General features: G+C 37.6%; 1 protein-coding gene across 1 annotated transcript in view; it reads right to left on the bottom strand.

The window, feature by feature from the left end:
- Positions 1 to 2,962, bottom strand: part of mrap2a (melanocortin 2 receptor accessory protein 2a) — a 32,488-nt gene extending 29,526 nt beyond the window's left edge. Inside the window, exon 1 of the mRNA XM_073055438.1 lies at positions 2,687 to 2,962. Coding sequence (XP_072911539.1) covers positions 2,687 to 2,778 — 92 coding nt within the window. The 5' untranslated portion in view covers positions 2,779 to 2,962. The remainder of the gene's footprint in view (positions 1 to 2,686) is intronic.
- Between the last annotated feature and the right edge of the window lie 19,700 nt (positions 2,963 to 22,662).

Genomic DNA, 22,662 nt, shown 5'->3' on the forward strand with positions numbered 1-22,662 from the left:
GGGTCGCGTTGGCGGGGGCAACGTACTGCACTCGGCAAAGGATGGTGCTCAGAGAGGCTGTGCCGGAGGGGATGGTCGGAGGTTCGATGGACTTGGAGTCCGCTGTGGTCGGGGCACTTTCACTGTGTGCTGCATCTGCGAGGCTGAGTCCGGCGGCACCTTGGAAGTTCATAGCAGGGGTATTTCTTTCTGCCACCTGTGTGGGATGACGAGTCTATTGGGACCCTGAGGACTTGTGGAAACTGTGTGGTGGTTTCTTTCAAACTTATAGTTTTTTAACATCTTTGGACTATTTTTACTGTGCCCATGGTCTGTTTTTTTTTTATCAATTATGGTATCGTCTGCACTGTTGTAACTATAACTATATGTAACTATGTGGTTTTGTGTAGGTCTTGTAGCTTTAGTTTTTGGTTTGTTGGGTGGTAGAGTTGGTCCCCTGATGTGGTGTGTCTGGGTAGTCTTGTTTTGTCTGGTGGATTTGGAGCTCCTTTCCGGGAAACGCGCTAAGATGGTAACGCGATATTAATACACAGCAGCCTTTCCAGACTCTGAATTTGGGGATTACCAAATGTTATGTGGATTTTCTGGTGAAGTCTGTTTTGTCATGTGCTTTTGTGATATCATTCTGGAGGAACGTTGTTTCATTTTTTAACTGCATTGCATTTGTGGTTTCTAAATGATAATAAACTGAAACTGAACTGAACATAATGGCACATCATTAAAACCTTGTAACTCTCTGACTGGAAGTGGTATACTGTGATCTGTGAATTGCCATTATTAGATAACTTGCATTATTTCTACACTGGGCTCTCAAATATGCAAAATTACTCTTTTGTGAAGTAAGGACAAGTTAAGCATCCTACAAGCAGCCAAGAGATGCAAATTTAGTCAGTATCTACAGATACATGGAAAGCATTTTGACTGGTCACATCATTTGCTGGTTTGGAGGCTCCAAAATACAGGATTGAAAAAAACTGCACAGGATTTTAGACTCAGCCAGATCCGTCATGGGCATTAGCTGCCCAGCCATCATGGAGGTGTCACAAGAAGGTGGCATTTAACATTAAGGACTCTCACCATCCAGGATATACCCTTTTCTTATTACTACCATTGGGAAAGAGGTACAGAAGCCTGAAGACTCACAATCAATGCTTCAGGAACCGCTTCATCCCCTTCTGTCGACAAATTTCAAATCAGTCCATGAACACACTATTTTACTATTTTTGAACTATTTATATTTCTTATTGTAACCTGTGTTTTTTATGTATTGCACTGTACTGCAGCCACAAAGCACATACCTTGCAATATTCATTAGTAATAATAAACTCGATTCTGAGATGCTTATTTTTGAAGAACATCACTTAGCTCGGAAGATCCAATAAGCAACAAAGAAACCAAACATCATCTGTTAATAATGGACAATTAAAATAAAAGGGAAAATACTTAAGGAAATGGAAATTCAGAAAATGGCATCTATGCAGTGGTTTTGGTGGACGATCAGGGACAGGCCTTAAAAATGGGACTGTTCCTCTCTCCAATGAGACTGTTTGTCCTACAAAGTGTTCACAGTATCCTTTGTTTTATTGAAACTAGGGAGTCTCTCTCCTGCAAATTCTGATTTGTTCCCAGAGAGTTTTAAAACTAAAAAAACATTTCTAACTGGGAGCAGAATGGGCCACTTGTCTCCATAAGCCTGCTTCTCCATTTAATAAGATCATGTCTCTAACTATGGTAGCCTTTCACCTTATGGCTTATTACTTGTTCACATACTTCTGCCTGAAAAATATTCAAAGACTGTCTCCACTGCTTTGGAGGAAAAGAGTTGCAAAGACGTGCACATTCACCCTTCAAGAACAATTATATCTTATTTGTTGCAATGAAATCTCTTTTTACTCTTCTAACCTCCAGCATACACAAGCCCGACTTGTCCAGCTTTTCCTGTCAAGAAAACATACCCATTCCAGATATTAACCTTATAATCCCTCTCCGAACTGCTTCCAATGCAGAAATATTGTTTCTTAAACACAAAACTCCAAATGCGATCTTACCAATTCCCTACAACTGAAGTATACCACCTTTAAAAAATAAACAATTGCTCCGGCAGCATACATCGTTATTTTCACAATTACTTGCTGGATGGCACTGCACCAGCTGTTTGTGCACTAGGGGCACACAGATCCCTCTGCATTTCAGAGTTTTACAATGGCTCACCGTTTGTTTTTGTGCTTTCCTGTCAAAATAAACCATTTGACTTTCTTGCCATATTGTATTCCATTGGTCAGATGTTTGCCCACGGCTTAAACTCACTTTGGAATCTCCTTATTCTCTCATCGTTTACTTTCCTACCTTACCTTTTGTGGCTTCATCCAATTCCCTTTATAAACTGCGTAAAGTTCAAGTCCCAACACCGATCACCACTGCACTACTTGGTACCTACTACCAAAACAAAATCCACTCTTCACAAATTACCCGCTGACATGGCACGCTATCAAATCTCCTCTGAAAATCTAATGTACCAGATCCCCTTTTTGCCACTTGTTATTTTCCAAAGAACTTCAAAATCATGCTGATCCCCACTAATTACTTCCATTTTTTCTCCTACTATATTGTTTTAATATTTGTTTCTATCATATTCCTTATTACTGATGTTAAATTAGATTATTTTCGTTCACGTCTATCCACTCACTCCTCCCCGACACCAAATGAAATCCGACTCGAAATCGCAGCAACTCCTCTTCCCACGTTGTAAGTGTTTTTTTTTAAAGAAGGCAAGCTCATCAATTCGGATGATGGAAGTTGTTATCAGTTTGAAGCGTTAACTGTTTCTCTTTCCATAGATGGAGAATATCCAGCATTCTTCTGTTCTTATTTCAGATTTCCAATGTTTCCCGCTTTTGTAGCTCATTAGTCCTTTTGCTTAAAACATTTCAGCCGCCAGCGCAGCCAACACGCATTTCCAGCAACCTGGATTGCAAACTATTTTTTTCTTTTATAAAAAAAATCAAAAAGGGGAGAGAAGGTGTGTGTTGCAACTGGAAACGGCTCCAACAAACCCCGTTTCAAGATGCTGAAGGGCACATTTGAAAGCCAAAAGACAGTCTCTCCTTTCTCTTGTCAATAACACAAGAAATTCCGCAGATGCGGGAAATCCAGAGTAATATACACATTTTTTTTCGTGTTTCCTTGTCAATAGCCTGGGTTTGAACTGAGCCATAACAAAACAGATCGGCGGCAGCAGAAATGCACCAACCGCACGGAAATGATGTCGGCAACCCTAATCACCTTCTCACCGCGTGTAGCATTCAAATACGTCCAAGACACTCAGTATTAACCAGGGGCTTGACACTCCACTGTTGGTTGTGAACCGGAGAATCTTGCCCCAGAATCATGGCTTAAACCACTCACATCAACTAAGAAATCATTCAAAATAAATACAGTTTCGGGCTTTGTAAACGCAATTGCTTAAAACTCCAACCTATAACATAGAACTTGTTTGATGCTTTTTCTGGGGAATGTTAACAAGCGCCAGAGATTGACTTCACAAGTTCCACGTGAAACTCGCAGGGGCGAGATACTTAACACTTCCTTAATATGAAGCATTACGTGAACCCCAATCCAGGCAAAACATCCCGGAATGGATCGCGCTTTTCAGCAAACGCTGTAAGTTGCGGATTTAACAGCGAGTACGAGAGCGGGTAACCACTCCACGCAAAGTTAAGCATCTCGCCGTTTGGTCCCAGCCAAGGCAGCGGAAGCCAACCTCCACCACTTTCTATACACAAACACACACTGGGCAGCTCACCTCTGGCAGTGGGACCACGCTAGTTTTCTGCACCAGCAGCTGATCCTGGGATTCTCATCGGGTTTCTGATGTCACATCCCGACGGAGACTTCAACTGGTGTTGGTAGGAAGAGGCGGGTCTGAATTGTGAAGTCGCTACCTCCGCCCCCAGTCTCCCCAGACATTTTCCAGGCGCTTTTATCCATGCGCACACTTAAAACTTATAAGTAAATTTATTATCAAAGTACATTTGTGTCACATATTATAGCCCCGAGATTCATCTTCTTGCGGCCGTACACAACAAATCCAAGAAACACAACAGAATTAATGAAAGACCGCACCCTGCAGGATGGACGGTTTGGCTGAGAGTGGAGTTTGCCTTGTCTCGGATCCGCCTCACTCTCACGGCTCCCTGCGGGATTTGCGGGAACTGAGATCCGCTCAGATGGGGAGTGGGAGAGCGTGGAGTGACTACCGCTAGTGTTGTGATACTGCTGCTTGGCGAGAAGGGGCAGCAACAACCATTCCGTCGGACCCTAACGTGGGCAGCTAGCGTCGGTGCAAAACATCGAATTCACAGTAAGAAAAATTAACCCCCTGTGATTGTATATTGAATATCTCATTGTCAGTAGAATTTAAAGGGATTCACATGCAAAATAGGAAACAGGGTAAAAGTGGATGGTCGGAAGTGCTGGGAGCATCATATGATCAAATGGGTGGTAATTGTACTTGACAATATGAGTTAAGCGGTAAAAATTTTACTGCGTAATAAAATTCATTGAAACCCTAGCACAGACCAGCCTAACCTTCACTGTTCATCACTTCCATTAGGTCAGCAGCTGATGAGAGAGAATAAAAATGCTGGAGAAACTCAGGTAGCATATGTAGAGGGAAATGATGTAAACATTTCGGGTCGCAATTCATCTGGACTTACCGCACTCGACCCAAAACTTAGACTGTATTTTCTTCCCGCTGAGCTTCTCCAACTATTTGATTCACCTCCCCACCCCACCCCACCCCAGATTACAGCGTCTGCAGTATCTGACGCTCGTGTCACCATGAATTTACACAGTCGGAAGAACTGGATAAATTTCTGGCGGGGGCGGGAGTGGGAGAACATCCAAAATCGCTACACATTTTTGGACGCTAGAGAGAGCTGAGAAGGAGATCTCATGGAACCAAATTACCTCGAAGACAAGGGGAAATTTGGTCTTTTCAATTCTGGAAAGGAGTTCTTTGTAAAATAAAACATCGAATGACCTACTTCTGCTCCTATACCTTATGGTCTTATCTCTTACGAAACCTTAAATTGAACTCCTGGAGTTCAATATCAAGGAGATGTTGGTGGAAATTAGAACAAGGATGAATTGAAGGATTGCAATGCACCGAATATCACGTTTGCACTAACACGTAAAACCAACTGACAAACCGTGGGATGAAGCCAAAGCCTGGGACTCATTTAGAAGCAGGTGGAAGAGTGAATGGCATAATCCCACAAACTGAATAACTGTGTCTAACTGTGTTTTGCTTATCTGGACTTATCTTACGTGACAAATAATGGAGACAATTAGAAGTCGTTCTGTGAAGAATTGTAAAAATCGTGGAGTTTAAAACACAAAGGACTGACAACAAAACTTGCAAAATTTCACTGGAGATCTCATTGAGTTTGAAAACTCTAATGACTTGTAGATGTTTGACCACTTTAGAATGAATGTAAACAGCTGCTTGTCTGTGGCAATGGGTTTATGCTACATCAGTGAAAACTATTGCTGCTTAAAGAACTGTTATATTATTTTCCATGTAAGATGTGGAAGTTAATACCATACAGGAAATATTTTATTGATTCCTTACTCAGATATGTTACTTTGCCTGAAGCAGAAACTATTGTAAAACTGAAACATACTGTAGCTCACTCTCACTAAGAAGAGTGCTTGATATTTTCCAATGGAGGGATATCAGTATGGTTTCTGTTCACTGATCACTGCTCTAATCCACAATATTCGCTGCATCCTGCCGATCCAATATATTGAGACATGGACCCTAGGAAAATCTTTCATTTCCACAGGCTGAAGTTTTCTATGCCCTGATGGTTTGAATTGTTTATCTAAATATGCCTTGAGAGAGTCTCTGATTCCACCACTCCGGCAGACAGTGAGTTCCCTATTTCAGTCATTTTCAATATGACAAATACCTTCCTCTAGTCTCCATTAAGGTAAATAGCTTATTCTGGACCTGTGCTCACACCACTGTTATTTTTTTTTCAACCAAAGGAGAGGGAAAGGGCACCCAATGAGATATGATGGTGAAGTTGGGAAAAGTGGCGAAGGAGGTGGAGTACAGAAAGGAGGAGGGAGTGGGAATGCGAATATGGCTAGACTAGCTAAAGGAGAATAGGTGAGAGGTCAGAGCTGAAAAGAGAAAGGGCAGAGGAAGTAGGAAGAAGAACAGCTCAACATGGGGGGGGGGGGAGTACGCAGTGGAGGATGGAAAGAAATCACATATGGTGGGACTGAATTTTGTAAATACCCAAGCACATGTGACCAGAAATTAATTTCTACTCTTATTTTTTGGAATTTGTAATTATTAGCACTATGGAACTGATATCCAAATGTACTTTATGATGAAGCTTTAGGAAAATACTAATCTCCACAATTCCCCCAAGTGAAAAGTTAAAAGGTTTCCAATCTCAGGTCATTATCTTGTTCTGAAATGCACACCTATTGTGCAATGTATAAGAATACAAAATGGAGTTCTAGCATTTGATACAACTCCTGTCAGCTTTTCAATTGAGGCAAAATTTTGGAAAACCCAAGAAGTGTTAAGGAGGAGGGAAATTATTGGATTTTTACTTAATTTTGCTCTGTGTAGTAGTCAATAAGTGGAATAGAAGTGATGTTGAAGAAACCAATGAAGTTATTTTAAAGTTTAAACACTGTTTTAATGAGGAAAACTAGTGGCCTATCTGGGCACAGCAAATTCCTATTGTGTATTTAATATTTTGGTAATACCTGAGTAATATTGTAAATATATTGTTTGATTAAGCATTCTTGTTCATTTAAATCATTGCAAATTATTTATAAAAGTACATGAATGGCATAAGTCATTATGCAACCACATTATATGCACGTGTCAAGCTAAAAGTAAAGTGAAACTAAGACACACATTCCCAGCTCCATATTTACTTTCAATTAATTTTGTGTTTTGGAGTTGCAAAACATAACAATGGTGTGAGAGGAAGTTTTAAACGAACCAGGATGACAACCTACCTGTAGAATTGCAGCAAGATGGATAAGTTAAAAAAGAAACACAGCAAAACATTCAAGTTTGGGGGGGGGGGCGGTCGCAGGACTGGCAGCTCAGTATTCTGGGGTTCCGTTATTTTAGATGTGGCAGAGCTGGAGGGATTAAAGCAGTAGGGATGGTATTACTAGTCATCAAAAAATGTCACCGCAGTGTTGTGTCAGGACAGACTGCAGAACTCAACTAATGATTTGTTATAGGTGGAACAGAGAAATAAGAAAGGTTTTTCTATGTGAGTATATTTCTCAGTTCCTTTCTCATAAGAAATCCTATGAGAAAGGAACTGAGAAATATACTCACATTAATGGGATATATTATAGATCATCCAACAGATTATAGATCATCCAATTTTAGGACAAATTGATAAAGAAATCACAGATTGTTGTAAGGAACATAAGGTTGTTATAGTAGATGATTTTAAGCAGTGGCATCAGCGCTGGACTTCGGAAGTGAAGGCTTCCAATTTTGAACCCAGTTGACCCCCATCCCCCCCAGGCACGCTTTCCATCCGTGCTGGGTTGAACGTCGAGCTAGCCACTCGGCCTTATAAAAAACAAGGGTCGAGTCAGGAACGTTCATACCGTGACCCGGTTAATCCGAAAGGAGTCTCAATATCACCAAGACCAAGGAGATGGTGGTGGACTTTAGGAGACCTAGGCCTCATATGGAGCCTGTGATCATTAATGGAGAATGTGTGGAGCAGGTTAAGACCTACAAGTATCTGGGAGTACAGTTAGACGAGAAGCTAGACTGGACTGCCAACACAGATGCCTTGTGCAGGAAGGCACAGAGTCGACTGTACTTCCTTAGAAGGTTGGCGTCATTCAACGTCTGTAGTGAGATGCTGAAGATGTTCTATAGGTCAGTTGTGGAGAGCGCCCTCTTCTTTGTGGTGGCGTGTTGGGGAGGCAGCATTAAGAAGAGGGACGCCTCACGTCTTAATAAGCTGGTAAGGAAGGCGGGCTCTGTTGTGGGCAAAGTACTGGAGAGTATAACATCGGTAGCTGAGCGAAGGGCGCTGAATAGGCTACGGTCAATTATGGCAAACCCTGAACATCCTCTACATAGCACCATCCAGAGACAGAGAAGCAGTTTCAGCGACAGGTTGATATCGATGCAATGCTCCTCAGACAGGATGAAGAGGTCAATACTCCCCAATGCCATTAGGCTTTACAATTCAACCGCCAGGAGTAAGATATGTTAAAGTGCCGGGGTTGATTGTATTTAATGTATCTAAGTAAACTACTTAAGAACTTTTTAAAAGCTATTATTAATGCTTTTTGAGAGAGTGATTTAGATGCATATCATATTTTTACTGAGTAATTTTATGTAATTAGTTTTGCTAAAACAAGTGTATGGGACATTGGAAAAAATGTTGAATTTCCCCATGGGGATGAATAAAGTATCTATCTATCTATCTATCAATCTTGACACTACACATTAGACAAGAATGGCTGACTGTCTGTTGTGACAAGCTATGATGAAATTTTAATTTGCCACATATTGACCACATACTGTAAAATGACTAGATGGGATAGAGTTTGTCAAATGTGTTTGGGAAAATTTCCTTCATAGAAGTCCCAATGAAAGATTGTGTGATAATGGATTTATTATTAGGAATGAAACAGGGCAGGTGTCATAAGTTTGTGTCCAGCGACCACAATATTATTGTTTCAAAGTAAATATTGCAGAAAAGATAGGTATGGTCTGTGCATTGAGATTCTGAATAGAAAAAAGTCCAATTCTGATGGTATTGGAACTGATATGGCAATTGTAGATTGGGGCAGGCTGTTTTCTGGCAAAGGTGTACTTGGAAAGTGGGAGACCTTCAAAAACAAAACTTTTAGAGCATAAAGCTTGTATGTACCTCTCAGAATAAAAGGTAGAGATAACAAGTGTAGGGAACCTTGGTTTTCAGGAGATATTGAGGCCCTCGTTAAGAGAAAAAAGGAGGTGCATAGCAGACATAGGCAAGTAGGAGCAAATAAAAAGCTTATGGAAAATACAAAATGAAAGAGAACACAAGAAAGAAATCAGAAGGCTGAAAAAGGCATGAAGTTGCTCTAGAAGACAAAGTGAAGGAGAATCCTAAGGGATTCTATAGATACAGTATGTTAAAAGCAATAGGATTGCAAGGGACAAAATTGGTCCTCTGGAAGACCAGAATGGTAGCACATGGTGGTCCCAAAACAGATGTGGAACATTTTAAATGAATTCTTTGCATCTTTATTTACTGAGAAGACAGACAGAGTTTATAAAAGTGAGGCAAAACGTCAACAACTTCATGGACCCTGTATAGATTACAAAGGAGGAGGTGCTTGCTAACCTGAGGCAAATCAGATAGATAAATCTCCAGGGCCTGACTAGGTGCTCCCTTGGACCCTACAAGACACAAGTGTATAAATTGCTGGGGCTCTTGCAGAGATACTGAAATAATCCTTAGTGACAGAAGAGGTACCAGAGGACTGGAGGAAGCCAATGTGTTTCAACTGCTTAAAAAAGGCCCTAAACATAAGCCAGGAAATTATAGACCAGTGAGTCTGACTTCAGGTGTGGGGAAGTTATTGGAAAGTATTCTGAGGGACTGGATTTATAAGTATTTGGATAGACATGGACGGATTAAGAATAGATAGGCATAGTAGGTCATGTCTAACCAATTTTGTAGAGTTGTTTGAGGAAGTTACTCAGAAAGTCGATGAAGGCAAGGCTGTGGATGTTATCTGCATGGACTTGAGTAAGGCATTTGATAAGGTCCCACAGGAGAGACTGGTCAAGAAGATTCAGTCCCTCAGCATTCAGGATGAGGTCCTAAATTTGATTAAACATTGGCTTTGTGGGAGAAGCCAGTGAGTGGTAGTAGAGGGCTGCCTCACTGACTGGAGGTGTGCTGCAAGGATCAGTGCTGGGTCCATTGTTGTTTGTCATCTATATCAATAATAGGGATGATAATGTGGTTAACTGGAACAGCAAATCTGCAGATGACACCAGCATTAGCAGTGTAGTGGACAGCGAGGAAGGCTTCATAGCTTGCAAAGGGATCTGCATCAGCTGGAAAAATGGGCTGAAATATGGGAGATAGAATTTAATGCAGGCAAGTGCGGGGTGTTGCACTTTGGTAGGACCAACCAGGGTAGGTCTTACGCAGTGAATGATAGGACAATGAGGAGTGTGGTAGAACAAAAGGATCTGGGAATACAGGCCCAGATAGAGTTGTAAAGGAAGCTATTGGCCTATTGGCCTTCATAATCAATGTATTGAGTACAGGAGATGGGATGTTATGTTGAAGTTGTATAAGAAGTTGGTGAGGCCTCAATTGGAGTATTGTGTGCAGTTTTGGCTACCTACCTACAGGAAAGAAGTAAACAAGGTTGAAATAATGCAGAAATGCTTACAAGAATGTTGCTGGGTCTGGAGGATCTGAGTTACAAAGAAAGATTGAATAGATTAGGACTGTATTCTATAGAACATAGAAGATTGAGAGGAAATTTGATAGTTGTATGCAAAATTATGAGGGGTATAGATAGGGTAAATGCAAGCAGGCATTTTCCACTGAGGTTGGGTGGGACTACAACCAACGGCCATGGGTTAAGGGTGAAAGGTAGGAAGCTTAAAGGGAACACGAGGGGAAACTCAGTGGGTTATGAGCGTGTGGAATGAGCTGCCAGCACAAATGGTGCATGTGAGCTCAAGTTTAACCTTTAGGAGAAGCTTGGATAGTAGGTACATGAAGGCCTATGGTAGCACAGGGAAAGTAAAAAGAGTCAAGTTGCAGTTTCAAAAATAACACTAATCTGCATGCTGTTGAAAAATCTGATAATGATCAGAGTGACTCAGAACTCATTAGCCTTGAGACAGACAATGAGAAAACTAACAACAGACAAACAATATAGCTTAGAACAGAAATGAATGGCTAATTAAATAAATAGATTTGGACACTGGTTTGGCTGTTTCAGTCATTCCACAGAACGAGTTTGAATGGCACTTCAAAGATATTGAACTGAAGCCTGCAGATATCCGACTAAGAACTTACACCGGAGAAACAATATTCCTGTGGAGGTGACATTCATAACAGTGCAATACAACAACCAACAAGCTACGTTGGACTTGTATGTGGGTGCAAATAGTAGGGCCAGCATTGTGGGCTTTGATGGCTGGGACAACCACAACTTGATTGGAGATCATCCACCATTTGCATGCTACATCTCCTACAATAGAATCAACTGAAAGCAAACTAAGAAAGGTACTGGATGATGCCTCAGCAGTATTCATGGATGGTGTTGGAAAACTCAAATGTATTGTAAATAGTTTAAATAGTGTAAACAATTATTAAATGAAGATGCCACTCCCTAGTTTTACTAAGCCCATCTAGATCCTTATACCACCCATGATAGCCATTCAGCTAGATCGCATGGAGGCTGAAGGACTTCTTTCCAAGGTTGAGTGGAGCCCATGGACAATGCTATTTGTCTCAGTATCTAAGAATGTGTCTATCATGATCTGTGGTGATTTTAAGGTCATCCCAATCCAGTACTGAAAGTCGATCAATACCCTCTGCCCAGGATAGAGGGTATCTTTGCAAAATTTTCTAGAGGAAAGCATTTCAGTGAAGTGCAGTTTAATAGTAATATCCTCTTTAATATTATTGGCTGGCTTACTTTTGATATCCTTTTTAATAATATTATTATTAAAGAGGATACCAAAAGTTTCTTCAGTGTAAAAGGTGAGAGTGGATATCAGACCACTGGAAAACGATGCTGGAGAGGTAGTAATGGGGGACAAGGAAATAGCAGGCAAACTGAATAAGTGTTTTACATCAGTCTTCACTGTGGAAGACAATAGCAGTATGGTGAAAGTTCCAGTGTCAGGGGTCATGAAGTGTGTGAAGTTGCACATAATAGAATGAAGGTTTTTGGGGAATCTGAAAGGTATGAAGGCAGGTATGTCACCTGGACCAGCTGGTGAACACCTCAGGGTTCTGAAAGAGGTGGCTGAAGAGATTGCATAGGCATCACTAATGATCTTTCAAGATTCACTAGATTCTAGAATAGTTCTAGAAGACTGGAAAATTGCAGATGTCACTCCACTCTTCAAGAAGGGAGAAAGGCAGAATAAAGGAAACCATAGGCCAGTTAGTCTGACCTCTGTAGTTAGAAAGATGTTGGAGTCAATTAGTAAGGATGAGGTCTCAGGGTACTTGGAGGCACATGATAAAATAGGCTGTAGTCAGCATGGTTTCCTCAAGGGAAAATCTTGCCTGACAAAACTGTTGGAGCTCTTTAAGGAAAGTGAAACCAGAAAATACCCCACACTCTCTCAGTCCCACATAACAGTCAAAATGGCTGGAATGTGCAGCAGAAAGCCCTGGCTGTAATGAACTTGCCCCAACTGAGGTTTGCATGTAGGGAATGAGAGTTTTTGTATCATTCAATTTGAGAGCTACAGTGTTGGAGGAGCTACATGCCAGTTATCAATGCGTGGTCAAAATGAAAATGTTAGCTCGAAACTTTGCCTGGTAGCCTGGCACAGATCAGCAGATCAAGCAGCTTTCCATGAACTATTCGGAATACCAACATTTTCAGAAGATGTCAAAGGCAGCTGGGAGAAGAAAGAAGAAGGTAGAGAAAAGATGTCTATAGCTGTCAAAACCATTTCTTCAGTCCCAGAGCCAACTCCTACAACCACCATGGAGGAGGTCCCAGAACATATGATTGTTATGATTGTTTCACAGCCACTGTGAAACAATGTTGCTGTTTTTGTTGCATGTTGTACACTGACCAACACACTACAGTAAATTCCCAGTGCATGTAAATATATTTGGGGAATAAAGTTGATTAATGATCCTTATTTTAGCATATCATCATTCTAAAGGACGATACTTCACTCCTTCAGTTTTGAACTGAAATGTTAATCCAGATATCTGAGTTAAATTTCTGGAGCAGAACTTGAATTCGGACTGTGGGATCAGAGGCAAGTAGGTAATCCATGGCAGATATAGTGAAACTGAAATTTCATCCATTATAAAGTGATAATGGAATTACCTGTATTAGAAGGCACAGTACTTGCTAATAATAATTAATTTTTAATTAGGGTATTACTTGTTTCTGGAGGTAATTTCAATGAAAGACAGAAAAATTCCCCAGTGAGAATGCTGTCAATAGACAGTTGCCACTAATTTTCTGCAAAGTGGATAAATAGATATTGGAAATCCACAATGGAGTTTTACATCAAGGTTTTATCATAACATGAAATGAATGGGTAATAAGGAACAAATGACATACAGGGACATATTTTTCAGATGCATTTTAACTTTTGAAAACTCTTTCCTGCTTGTACCTTTTCTAATATTTACAGTGGGCAGGTTTGACATCTCAACTGATTTGCTTTAATATGCTAATGAATCTGGTGTATAAAGTATGTTAACGTATCTTTAATCAGCAGATAATGACAATGCACATTTCCATATAACATCACATTATTCATTATTTGAAAATACTTCTGGTTGCTGCCTGCAGTTCATGTGCACCTACATCAATAACTTTTGAGTTCTATGAATTGCTGCAGCACTGTGGGAATTTCCAGCATCTTTATTCAAAACATGTTAAGTAATGAGTGACTCATTGTCTTAATCAAACTATGCAAAAATTGCCTTTGAAGGCTAAGAGCAGACAGCATCTTTTCCAGACTGCTGTCAGTAAATTACATCATCACTCCAGGAGTAGTATAAACACTATACCTTGTCCAAAATCATCTGCATTCAGACTTGCATCCGAAAGAGGAAAAGGAAAGGAAGATAAGTGCATTCTTACATTTGACCTTCAAGGAATAAAATATGGATTTAACAATAAGGTTGGACTCAGATTACTCAGGTTGTAAATAGCTGAGGTACCCTGCTATGAATGAGAGAGAGAACTTGGATAAAATTATATTGCTGCTAAATTACCCCAAGGAGTAGAAAAACAGGCAGCCAGGAAAAGGAAGAAGATCTCTCATTCTGAATCAATAGCAAACTAAAGGTAATGGAATGGAACGAGGCATATGAGGGTACTACCAAATACACTCCAGTTACTTGCCTTGACCATTTGTAAACCATGACCTCTATCACCAAGGACAAGGACAGCAGGTGTATGGGAAATCCACCACTTACAGATTCCCCAAGTATTGCTAGTCCCTCACATTCACTGGATCCAAGTATTGAAACTCTCTCCCCAACAGTGACATGGGAGCTCCTTCTGCAGAAGGAATGCAATGAGTGGTTCAAGATGGCCGATCATCACTATTTTCTCTAGGACAATTGAGGTTGAGCAAAAAACACAGGCCATTCCAGTATAACACAGCTCTGAAAATTAATATAAAGCTCTTAATTCTCTTCACTCACCTCTCCATTTTCCTCCAGATTCATCAGAGGTTTGGCTGAAAATATGGGTGTTATTAATTCATTGGGAATAGGTGGTCTCTCTGGACCATTTCAAACTTGAAGATCTGAGGGGGACATGCTGCTAAATGAGGGAAACCCATGTGGATTTTGTGATCCTGATATGTTGGAAGCTAGGGCTATTTCCATTTTCAACTTCCTTTAGCCCATTAAGGTCTGTGTTCCTGCAATTCTTTTGCATTCCCTAAATTACTCTACCACAGGTAGAGCTGCCAGAGCACTGAACTTTGGAATTCCTCCTCTCTTCCATTGAATGCTCCTTAAAAACCTGCCATGCTGGTTGTCACTCTTCTTAAGTGACCATATACTGTAATGGTGCATCTTTTCACTCTAGTACAGCCATTCCCTTTCTTCTACTTAATGGCCTTCTCACCTTCTCTGTCATCTAGACTTAGTCATTTCTTCTTTTCTCAGTCCAGCTGGATCATTGATCTGGAAACATTTAGTTTCTCTTTCTGTGAATGCTGCCTGATCCAGTTGAATTTCTGCAACCGTTTCTGTTTTTGCTTCCAATATCTCCTTGCTTATATCTCAGTATCAAGTACTTTGAGTTGTTTCATTAGTTAAATGGAAGCTAGGGGACATGTGTCTGTATTATACAATTTGTTTGCAAGTAAATGCAAAGAGTCATCAAACAACATACTTGCTAGCATGGAGAACTGATTTGCTGAGAATCTGTCAGAAAAAGAGTGGTCAGAAGCTTGTTCCTTAGTTCAAACGCAATCAGTGAACACTCATTCTAAATTACTACGATACGAATGGATAACCAGACAGTACGTTACTCCAGTCAGGTGGCATCACTTTAATCCCAACATTCCAGACACATGCATTAAATGTAATCACCAAAAGGGGTCTCTATTCCATTGTATGTGGAGTGCCCCCAGATAATCTGCTTCTGCAAGAAGGTGCTGGAATTGATTAGTCAGATTATTGGAAATAAGGTGCTCCTTGATCCTAAATTATGTATTCTAAATATTTATCCAAAGGACTTTGTAACCTCCAAATATGTAAGGTCTCTGCTTAATATTTGTTTTTTGGAAGCCAAACGCTGCATAGTCTATGCATGGAAGAAACCAACAACCAGTGGACTCTCACAGTGGCTGAAAGGAATGACTTCTTATCTTGCTCTAGAAAAGATAAGCTACATCACAAAAAGCAAACTTGGCAAATTTCGGGAACTTTGGGACATTTTCTACAAGTTTCTGAAGAACAATATTCAGGATGATGAAAGTAACAAACTGAATTGACTGCTTATTTTTAATGGTGGGGTGTTTGCTTTTTTGTGTGTTTTCTTTTGATTTTTTATGCATTTTATTTTTTTCTTTTCTATAACTTTGTTGTACTTTCAAACCTTTGGATGATCTATTGTGTTTTTCTTTTCATTCTGTAAAAGCAATAAAGAGATGTTTAAAAAAATAATAAAATAAAATAAAGCATTCTGTAAATTCAAGTAGTTCTTTAATAGATAGAATTCAAGAAGCTGAAGAGATTGGAAATTAAATTTCAGGTCAAAGAACCCTTCATCAGTTCTGATGAAAGATATTCACCCTGATCATTAATTTAGTTTCTCTTTTCACTGCCTGGCTTGCTGAGTATTAGTAACTTTTTCTATTTTTTATTTTAGAAGCCCTACCAGAGTCAGGCCTATATTCTGGGAGTAGTAGTTAGACAATGCCTTAAAAAGTGGCATCCATCATTAAGGATCTTTATCACACAGGACATGCTCTCTTCTTATTATTATGAAAAAAGAGGTACAAAAGTCTGAAGACACATACTCAAAGTTTTAGGAACAGCTTCTTCCCCTCCGCCATCAGAAATTTAATTTTTTTTAAAAAAATATTATTTATTTATTAAATTTTAGAGATTACAACGAATAAATGAGGTGATAAAATAGTGAGAAAAATGATATTAACCCTCCCCCCACCCCTTAACCCTTATCTAAAAAAAGAAAAAAAAAGAAAGAAAAGAAAGATTGCCTGGATATCGGAGGATCCCCACATGCTCCATGGAGTTCAAAATAATTTTGATATTTATTTTCACTTTCCCCAATTACTATAATTTTATCTTCAAAGGACCTAGGTATCTAATCCTATCTTTTGTAAGTATGGGGACCAAATTTTCAAAAATATATCATATTCATTTCTTAGATTATACGTAATTTTTTCAAGTGGAATACAACTATGTATTTTATTATTCCAACGATCCATAGTTAAATTTAAATCAGATTTCCAAGTAACTGCGATAACTTTTTTGGCTACTGCCAAAGCAATTTTTATAAATTTTTTCTGATATTTATTCAATTTAAATTTCGTTATTGTCCCTTCAATGTCTCCTAATAAAAATAATAATGGACTATGTGGGAGTTGTACTCCAATAATTTGTTCCAATAAAAGTCTTAAATTAATCAAAAATGGCTGAATTTTAAAACAAGACCAAGTAGAATGTAAAAAAGTACCAATTTCTTGTTTACATCGAAAACATTGGTCAGACATATTTGAATTTAATCTATTTATTTTCTGTGGTGTTATATATAATTGATGTAAAAAATTATATTGTATTAATCTAAGTCGAACATTTATTGTATTTCTCATACTATCAGAACATAATCTTGACCAATTTTTTCCATCAATTTTAACATTCAGATCAGATTCCCATTTTTGTCTTGATTTATGAATTCCTAATTTAATTGTCTGCTTTTGAATCAAATTATACATACAAGATGTAAATTTTTTAATTTTTCCTTTCTGAATTAATATTTCTATTTCACTAGGTTTTGGCATCAACATTGTTTGTCCCAGCTTTTCTCGTAAATAGGCTTTTAATTGAAAATAACAGAGAAGAGTGTTATTTGATATTTTATATTTATTTTTTAATTGATCAAACAACATCAATATACCTCCTTCAAAACAGTCACCTATATATTTAATCCCCTTTTGAAACCAATTATGTAAAAGTTTATTATCCATTATAAAAGGAATAAGCCTATTTTGAATTAAAGTCCTTTTTGCTAATAAAGATTTCTTTATCTCATCGTCCATATTTACCTTATTCCATAAATCAATCAAATGTCTTAATATAGGAGATTCTTTTTTTCCCGTATCCATTTGGATTCCCATTTATATATAAAATCTTCTGGTATATTTTCTCCTATCTTATCTAATTCTATTTTAATCCATGCCGGTTTTTCTTCATCAAAAAAAGACGCAATAAATCTAAGTTGATTTGCTTTATAATAATTCTTAAAGTTTGGAAGTTGTAACCCTCCTAAATCAAATTTACATGTCAATTTTTCCAATGATATTCTTGACATCTTTCACTTTCCAAAGAAATTTCCTTACATATTTATTCAGTTCTTGAAAAAACTTCTGAGGTAATTGTATTGGTAAAGTTTGAAATAAATATTGCAATCTAGGAAATATATTCATTTTTACAACATTAACTCTACCTATTAATGTTATTGATAACATCATCCATTTATCAAGATCCTCTTTTTTTTTAATAATGGCAAATAATTTTGTTTATATAAATTTTTTACATCATTATTAACTCTAATACCTAAATATTTTATCCCATTTATTGACCATCAAAATTGAGTTGCTAATTGACATTGATTATAATTTCCTTTGGTAAGGGGTAAAATTTCACTTTTATCCCAATTTACTTTATAACCCGATACTTCCCCATATTCTTCCAATCTAAAAGATAATCTTTGCAAAGATTGCAATAGGTTTGTTAAGTAAATCAAAACATCATCAGCAAATAAGTTAATCTTATATTCTTCTTGATTAACTCTAAAGCCCCCAATATCTGAATCTGTTCTAATTAATTCAGCTAATGGTTCTATTGCCAATACAAATAAAGCAGGTGATAATGGGCCCCCTTGTCTAGTTGACCTCGTTAAACAAAATGGTGTTGAAATCTGACCATTTGTAACTACTTTAGCTTGAGGATTAGTATTTAAAATTTTGATCCATTGTATAAAAGATTTTCCTAATTCATATTTTTCCAATACCTTAAATAAAAAATCCCATTCCAATCTATCAAATGCTTTTTCTGCATCCAAAGCAACTGCCACACTCATCTCCTCTCTTTTTTGTGCCAAATGAATTATACTAATTAACCAGGTTATATTATCCATTGATTGTCTATTTTTAATAAAACCTGTTTGGTCCATATGTATTAATTTTGGTAAATATTTAGATATTCTATTAGATAAAATTTTTGCTATTATTTTATAATCTGTATTCAACAAAGAAATAGGCCTATATGATGCTGGTTTTAAAGGATCTCTATCTTTTTTTGGCAGTACAGTTATGATCGCTGTTAAAAAAGATTGTGGGAGTTTATGCATTCTTTCCACTTGATATATTAATTCCATAAAAGGAGGAATTAATAAATCTTTAAATTTTTTATAAAACTCAGGAGGAAAACCATCTTCTCCTGGAGATTTATTACTCTGAAGTGATCCTAAAGCTTCCTCAACCTCTTTTAATGTAAAGGGCATATCTAATCCTTTTTGTTCTTCCAAATTTAATTTTGGAAGGGTTATTTGTGATAAAAATTTATCTATCTCAGCAATCTTATCTTTTGATTCTGATTGATATAGTTCAGTGTAAAAAATTTTTAAAGTTTCATTAACTTCTAAAGGCTTATAAGTAATCTTATTTACACTTGTTCTAATTGCATTTATTGTTTTAGAAACCTGTTCTGTTTTCAACTGCCAAGCAAGAATTTTATGTGAACTTTCACCTAATTCATAATATTTCTGTTTAGTTCTCATAATCACTTTTTCTGTACAATATGTCTGGAGTGTATTATATTGTAGTTTTTTGTTAACAAGTTGTCTTCATTTTTCTTCTGTCATGCGTCTTTGAGATTCTTTTTCTAACTTTATAATATCTTTTTCCAACTGATCTATTTCTGCTGCATATTCCTTCTTAATTTTAGATGTATAACTTATAATCTGACCCCTTAAATATGCTTTCATCGCTTCCCATAATACAATTTTATCCTCTACTGAATGTAAATTTGTATCCAAAAAAAATTGAATTTGTTTTTTCATAAAATCACAAAAATCTTGACATTTTAATAGAATTGAATTAAATCTCCATCTATAAATCGATTCCTCCTTATCCATCATTATCATTGTCATTATCAAGGGAGAATGATCTGACAGTATTCTTGCTTTATATTCCACACTTTTCACTCTATCTTGAATATTTTTTGATAATAAAAAAATCAATCCTTGAGTAAGTTTTATGTCTATTTGAATAAAAAGAATAATCTCTTTCTCTTGGATTAATTTTTCTCCATATATCAATCAGGTTTAAATCTTTCATTAATGATAAAGTTAATTTTGTTACTTTTGATTTTGTAGCAACTTTAGTTGACCTATCCAAAACAGGATCCAAACAAAAATTAAAATCTCCACCTATTAATATTTTATCATGTGCATCAGCCAATTTCAAAAAAACTTCTTGTATGAATTTTGCATCTTTTTCATTTGGTGCATAAATATTCATAAAAGTCCATAATTCTGAAAAAATTTGACAATGTATAATTACATATCTCCCCCAGAATCAATTATTACATTTTGTATTTTAATTGGTAAAGATTTATTAACCAAAATTGCAACTCCTCTCGATTTTGAATTAAATGAAGCTGCAATAACATTTCCAACCCAATCTCTTTAATTTCTTATGTTCTGTTTCTGTTAAATGCGTTTCTTGTAAAAAAGCTATGTATCCTTTCATTTTCTTAATATATGTTAAAACTCTTTTTCTTTTCACAGGTCCATTAATTCCATTAACATTAAAACTTAATAAATTAAGCAAATTAATCATTCATAGTACCTTGGGAACTCTTTAAAATTCTCCATGTTGCTATGAGTCTCTCCCCAACCATCCAGGCAAAAAAGAAGAAAAATATAAAAAAGATAACTAATATATAAGAAAAAAAAATGAAATACCCCCCACTAATGTTGTGAATAAAAAGAACACAACATTACCCCCCCCCCCATTTTATGGGTCATGGCAGTCACGATTGTACACGTGAAACTCGCAGCCATCGATCAGGATCTCCTCCAGCTCCCCCGCAAAAAGAAAAAAATATATATTAATGAAGGAAAAAAAAGAAAATAATTAATGTCTCTACTCCCAATTAATTCTCCTCAACTATTTTTTCCTTATGAATGTCCATCAAATCCAACCTTGTTTCAATCTTCATCATTCGTCCATTTCATTTCTATAATTCTTTAGTCCTCTTCATGAACATCAGGTAGTTCTTGTACAAATTTCTCCGCTTTCCGGTAGTCAACAAAAAAGCTTCTTTCTCCATTTTCCAGGAAAATTATCAATTTTGCTGGGTAGCTCAATAAAAATTTATAGCCCTTTTCCCATAAAGATTTTTTCACTGGATCAAATTCTTTCCGCCTCTTCAGAAGATCGTAACTTATGTCTGGATAAAAAAAAACTCTTTTCCCTTTTATTATCAATGGCCCATTTCTCTCTTTAGCACCCTGAGTAGCTGCCTTCAAGATCATTTCTTTATCTTGATACCTTAAGCATTTTATCAAAATTGATCTTGGATTTTGATCTTGTTGAGATCTTGGTCTTAAAGCTCTATGTGCTCTTTCAATTTCAATTACTTGACTTCCTTCTTTCATTTCCAAAATTTTCGGAATCCAATCTTGAAAGAATTTTATTGGATTTTCTCCCTCTGTACCTTCCATAAGACCAACAATTTTAATATTATTTCGTCTACTAGAGTTCTCAAGCGCATCCATTTTTTCAAACATCCGTTTTCTTTCTGCTGTCGAGACAAGATTATCATTTTCTATTTTTTCTATTTTTTCAGTATTTTCTTCCACTTTTACTTCCATCTCTAACTTCCTTCTCCATCTTCTTTTGTTTTTCCACCACATTATCAAGTGTATTCTGCATCCTTTTTATATCTTTTCTTATAGCTTTTAATTCATTCGTCATATATATCAGGATATCTTTTATGTCTCCTTTAATCTCTTTCTTCTTTTCCTCTTCTTCTTCCTCCGAATTTCCCAAAGAGTCTGTTTCTATTTCCGATCCAGATCCAATTTCACTTACAGCCGTAGTTGGGATTTGTAGTTTTGTTGATATCTTTTCATACATACTTTCGCGCATGCATTCCTGCCGTTTCTTCTTAGAGACCGCCGACATTGCTGCAACTTCCTTCCCCTTATCATCAGAAGTGCCATGCACTTCGCCAGAAGGAGATCCAACTTGAGTCCGATGCTTCGCCGAAACGGTTAGGCCTTTTTCCCCACCAATTTGCGCAGTCTTCGAAGTAGTAGCTTTCTTCTGTTTCAATTTAGGAGCCATATCAAAAGATAATCCCGAGTTGCTTATAAGTAGTTTCTAATAGATATTTGTTAACTCTTCTTCATTTAAACCCTATTTCATTACTTTTTACGAGGGAGCTGGATTCCCAACGTCTCGACCCTACGTCATCACGTGACGCCCCCCCGCCATCAGATTTTTGAACGGACAATGAGCCAACCCATGAACACTACCTTACTATTTTTCTCTCGTTTTCCACTATTTGTTTAATTAAATGTATTCAAAGTATTTCAACATGCATTTATTGTCAAAGTATGTACAAATTATACAACTTTGAGATTTGTCTGTTTACAGGCAACCACAAAACAAGAAACCTGAAAGAACCCAACTAAAAAAAAAGACCAACACAAGATACGCAAAGAAAGGAAATAAAATACACAAATCATGCAAACAATGTAAGCATGTAACTGCATTCAGAATGAAAGTAAGTCCATTGACATGAAGCCCAAAGCAACCGGAGCCAATAGACTCGGCCTCAGTTCATCATGCAACGGGACAACTTGTCACAAAGCTCCTAGACATGTAGCCTGGAGCAGGACACAGCCTCAGCCACAGTGCCAGAGATGGCAGAGTTAACGTCACAGAGCAGCGAGCAGAACCAGTCCAACCTTGCCTCCGGTCCTGACACCCTGCATCCATCCATCCAGCATGGTGTTTAAATTGTCCAGTCACTGGGTCATACCCCGCACTAGGACCTGGGCTCTGTTGCATTGATATGCTCTGGGCTGGACACCACTGCCACCTTCTAGCCTGTACCCAACCTTTCCAAATCAGCC

Source organism: Hemitrygon akajei, chromosome 9 (genome assembly GCF_048418815.1).
Source record: "Hemitrygon akajei chromosome 9, sHemAka1.3, whole genome shotgun sequence".
Classification (NCBI taxonomy): Eukaryota; Metazoa; Chordata; class Chondrichthyes; order Myliobatiformes; family Dasyatidae; genus Hemitrygon; species Hemitrygon akajei.